Source organism: Tarenaya hassleriana, unplaced genomic scaffold (assembly GCF_000463585.1).
Source record: "Tarenaya hassleriana unplaced genomic scaffold, ASM46358v1 Cleome8, whole genome shotgun sequence".
NCBI classification, from domain to species: domain Eukaryota; kingdom Viridiplantae; phylum Streptophyta; class Magnoliopsida; order Brassicales; family Cleomaceae; genus Tarenaya; species Tarenaya hassleriana.
The window spans coordinates 4,618,264-4,622,302 of record NW_010970490.1 but is presented as its reverse complement, the minus strand read 5'-3'; the positions used below and the strand labels follow the sequence as shown (position 1 = coordinate 4,622,302).

At 40.2% G+C, this 4,039-nt stretch overlaps 1 protein-coding gene across 1 annotated transcript; it reads right to left on the bottom strand.

Annotated features, from left to right (window-relative positions):
• Positions 1-1,007: 1,007 nt before the first annotated feature.
• Positions 1,008-3,923, bottom strand: LOC104803037. Its single transcript, XM_010526907.2, has 4 exons — positions 3,530-3,923; positions 2,197-2,591; positions 1,762-1,955; positions 1,008-1,641 (listed from the first exon to the last, which is right to left on the bottom strand). The coding sequence occupies exons 1-4, from the start codon at positions 3,841-3,843 to the stop codon at positions 1,243-1,245; spliced, it is 1,302 nt and encodes a 433-aa protein (XP_010525209.1). The 5' UTR covers positions 3,844-3,923; the 3' UTR covers positions 1,008-1,242.
• Positions 3,924-4,039: the final 116 nt, after the last annotated feature.

The window sequence follows — 4,039 nt, the reverse complement described above, 5'->3', positions numbered from 1 at the left end:
TCCGATCACACGACCTCCCCCTTGTCGGATCCAACGTTCCGTAGTGTATGTAGTTCCGACATTTTGGGTCTCTCGGGTCACATCCCTTCACCGTCACCCCGAGATCCGGGAATTTCCTCGCTTCCGTCTCGGCTACCGCCAAAGCGATAACCAGACATAAAACAATGATTTTCTTGAACATCGATTACTGGTTTTTTCCTTTTATTGAAGAGAAAAAAAAAAACTCTTAAGATCTCGATGATGATTTGGCTATATGCAGATATCGATGTATTTAAAGACGAAAGATGGATACTAAATAAAGATGTTGTTAAAGGAAAACTAAAAGGTTCCATGAGAATTATGGTGTAACTCTATACAATGCATATTACCAAAAATAGTTTGAATTTTGTTTGTTATTATGGTTACAACAGTTTGAACACAACCATAATTTCACACTCTTCGTTGATTGTGGTATGACCAATTTATATCACCCTATTAATTAAATAATCAAAGCTAAATTTTATTAAATTAAACCAATTAAAGATTCAGTGAAAATTTTAAAGACATTTAATTAGAAATAAATACTTACTGTGTAATTAGAAAATAATACGGAGACCCGAATCCTTTGAAAATAGTATTTGAATAGTGAAACTTAGAAATGGTCATTTCGATTATTAATTGAATAAACGAACCGAATCGAATAACAGCGGTTCGATTCGATTTGATTATTCGTTTAATAATCGATAGGTTGAAAAAAATTCAATAATCATTCGGGCTCGATTCATTAAATATTCGAATAACCAGTTCACCGAATGATTATTAGGTTTGATTTAATTTTAAAAATTTTCACTCTGAATGTTTTTTCTTTAGATATATATATATATATATCGTTAGAAGATGTCTTTGATATATTCATATTGATTACCATATTTTTATTAAATTATTATTTCATACAAACTGTAGTTCCGATTCTAATAATCGAAATTCGACTATTGATCAAACAAAAGATTACATGATTCCAACCAAAATTATCGATCAAAACCTGTATCATTCCATATCCTAATTTTTATTTCACAAACCCATCAGATATTCTGATACAACCAAAGATAACAAAACAAGCAAAACTCTAGCGTGGAAAAAGACAGAATATTAATGTCGTGCCCTTCCTGAACATGTCCTAATGTCTGAAGAACACACAAATGACAGCCAGCGAAAGAAAAAGTTCATCATACTTTGGATCTTTAGCAGTAACGAACGAACTCCTTATCCGTCGTTTGTCAACGTGAATGCGAGAAGAACGATAGTAAGCGTAGTGATAACGGTAGCTCCAGCGAATAAAAACATCGTCCTGTTCGACACTTTGTCCGTCTGTCTCTCCTCGCCACCACTTACCTCGAGTTCTTCCACAAGTCTTCGTACTGTGTCCATATCTGAATCTTTTGCGGCATGTACCAGCCTGTTCTGGATCTTCTCGAGCTTCGTCTTCTCTGCTTTAAATCCCTTGTTCGACCATATAAAACCCGTCATTTTCCATAGGAGGATTCCGACGTATATTGCCACCACACAGTCCACGCTGTAATGGTGCCTTTCCCGTATTTCCCTCTGCACGCTGTGAATCACGAGAACCCATATCATCCCCGACGAGATTCCTCCATATGCTTCCTGTTCACGATTTCACCACAGAACAGTATACTCTCGTCGATTATAAGTTTTAACCCAATCTTTTTTGGGAATGAACCGTCATATATTCGGCTTTCGATACAAAATAGAGAAGAAAAATACCGTCCAAGCCATAGCAGTGAGTACAGCAACGAGCATGTGACCGCTGTATAGTAAGTCATTGCATCCACCGCCGGCTCTCTTCAGTAGGCCGAACCATGAAGATCCTTCTGAGTAATCGGGTCTCAAGAAATCGATGAGAAAACTCATCGAACCCCACTCGGGTCTATATTCACCGATGTACTCTCCAGGATGAACTTTAAATATGAAAAAGAGTGTCTATAAGTTAATCTTCTTAGATTACTCAATTCCCAGAAATATGTAGCAAATACAGCATGAATTCATATACATATATATATATATATACGTATATATAGACTCTAGAATCCAGCGTATAGCTCATAAATAAGCAACCAACTCACCAAGGCAAGTCTACTTACTTCCCCTGACACAATCCTAAATCATAAAGATACTAAGCATATCGGGGTGGAAGATTACCGTAAGCAAAATCCCGGTGTAAGAGCTGATGTATAGAATCAGGGTCCTCCGAGTATGGGACATAGTATTTCTGAGCCCAGGGATGAGGATGGCCTGGGATGATATACCGGGCTGAAGCACACCACGGTCGAGCAGAGGGAAGGATGGTGGATATGAATGTTATAGCTCTAAGAAGACGGCCAACTGCCATGGTGAACATGTATCGCGCGGCTAGACCTAGACCCGGGGCTTTCACATAGTCGAATACCACCGAGAAACCCAACATCACAAAAAGCATAAGGAAATGGTGCAATCCGACGATATGGGCTCTCAGGATTTCTACCATTGTTCCGGGAAGTTTCTCATTTAGTGCAAGTAGCAGCCACTGGCCCGTGTCGGGGAGAGGATGGGCATCCCTGTCAATGCATCAAAGAAAACATTATCATTCCGACGTTCCTGCTCGTATCTGTGCTGCAAGTTTTGCGCCAATCTATACTCGAAGAAACGGGAGAGAATTTACACCGACAAAAGATGAACATGAAGCCTAGAGTAGCGAAAGTAAAACCAAGAAAAGACTTCAGAATTAAGATCTCGACAATCTATACTCGGGTTTCGATTGTATCTTCACAATATGGTTTCCATTCTAATCTTTTTTTCTCATTACCACTACAGATAAACGTTTTGTGTCAGCTTTCTGCATCATTTTTAGATGAATATAAACCAACTAGCTATCAATTACTAGAGGGAAGACAAAAACGTTTTAGTTTTAGTGAGTATCGCCTGAATTCCTTGATCGCCAAGAATGCCACTTCAAGATTTCTATAGAAATTAGAAAAGGAAAGAAATTTCAACAGATTTCAGGTGCTACAGAATAACTGGAATCTGATCAGATAAGAGGGATCAATCAAACCCTAACAGATGATGCTGTTAACACAATTACCCTTTTGAGCAGAAACAGGAAGATTCAAGAAATGAGCTAAGTTGCATCGCATTGTTCAGCTTCAAATCATCCACTCAATAACCCAAGAAAAAGTTCAGATCTAAGCTAATCATCATCTCAACAAGCTCCATTTTCATGGCATCTAACAAATCGGATTGTATGAACTGAACCCACCAGACAAAAAGACCCAAACCAAACTCAGATTCCAGCAAGAAACAATCATTCTCAGCTCAACCAAGAAATCGGATCATTGGAGTTGAATCCCACCAGACAAAGCCCAATCAAGGCTCAGATCTCAGCTAAGCAATCATCTAAGTGAGTTCCATTTTTCAGCTCGATGAACAAATAGCCTAGAGTGAAACCCGCAACAAAAAAGAAAACCCGACAAAACATGAGAAAGGAACAAGCAAGTACCGGTGCCAATCTAATCCAAGAACAGCAGTGACGAAGCGGACACACAGAGCTTCGAATAGAAGAGCTCCGAGCATGAAGACCATGGAGCCTAGGAAAGGCAAAGCGGCGCGTAGCTCGGCGGACCAGTGCTTGTAGGACGGCACGCGCGTGACGACGGCGAGAGCGAGGAAAGACCAAAGCACCGGCTGAAGACGCTCGTGCCACGTCGGCGACACGTACCGCATGTAGTCAACCGCCACGTAGGACATGGCAGCGATCCCAAGTCCCCCGCCGCGCCGGATAATCGCCGCCGGCGCCGGCGCTCGTCGCTTCATGGCAGTGGCGAAGGCTGCTGGAGTGGAGGGGGAGAGAGATTCCAAAGACTACTACAAAGGAAAGTTTTTGGACCAAAAGTTTTGTCGGAATAGTATAGGAAAATAAGTTTTTTTTTTGGTATGAAGAAATAGTTAACTAGTTGATTGGGTTAATTTAATTAACTGATTAGTTATGACTTCACTACAACAAAACTTA

What these genes read in the sequence shown, in the direction of transcription:
- LOC104803037 (XM_010526907.2), bottom strand. Translation starts at nt 3,843, where the DNA reads ATGAAGCGACGAGCGCCGGCGCCGGCGGCGATTATCCGGCGCGGCGGG. An exon ending in ACACCGGGATTTTGCTTACG is followed by an intron (nt 1,956 to 2,196) that starts GTAATCTTCCAC and finishes TCATATTTAAAG; the next exon opens with TTCATCCTGGAGAGTACATC. An exon ending in TCACTGCTATGGCTTGGACG is followed by an intron (nt 1,642 to 1,761) that starts GTATTTTTCTTC and finishes AATCGTGAACAG; the next exon opens with GAAGCATATGGAGGAATCTC.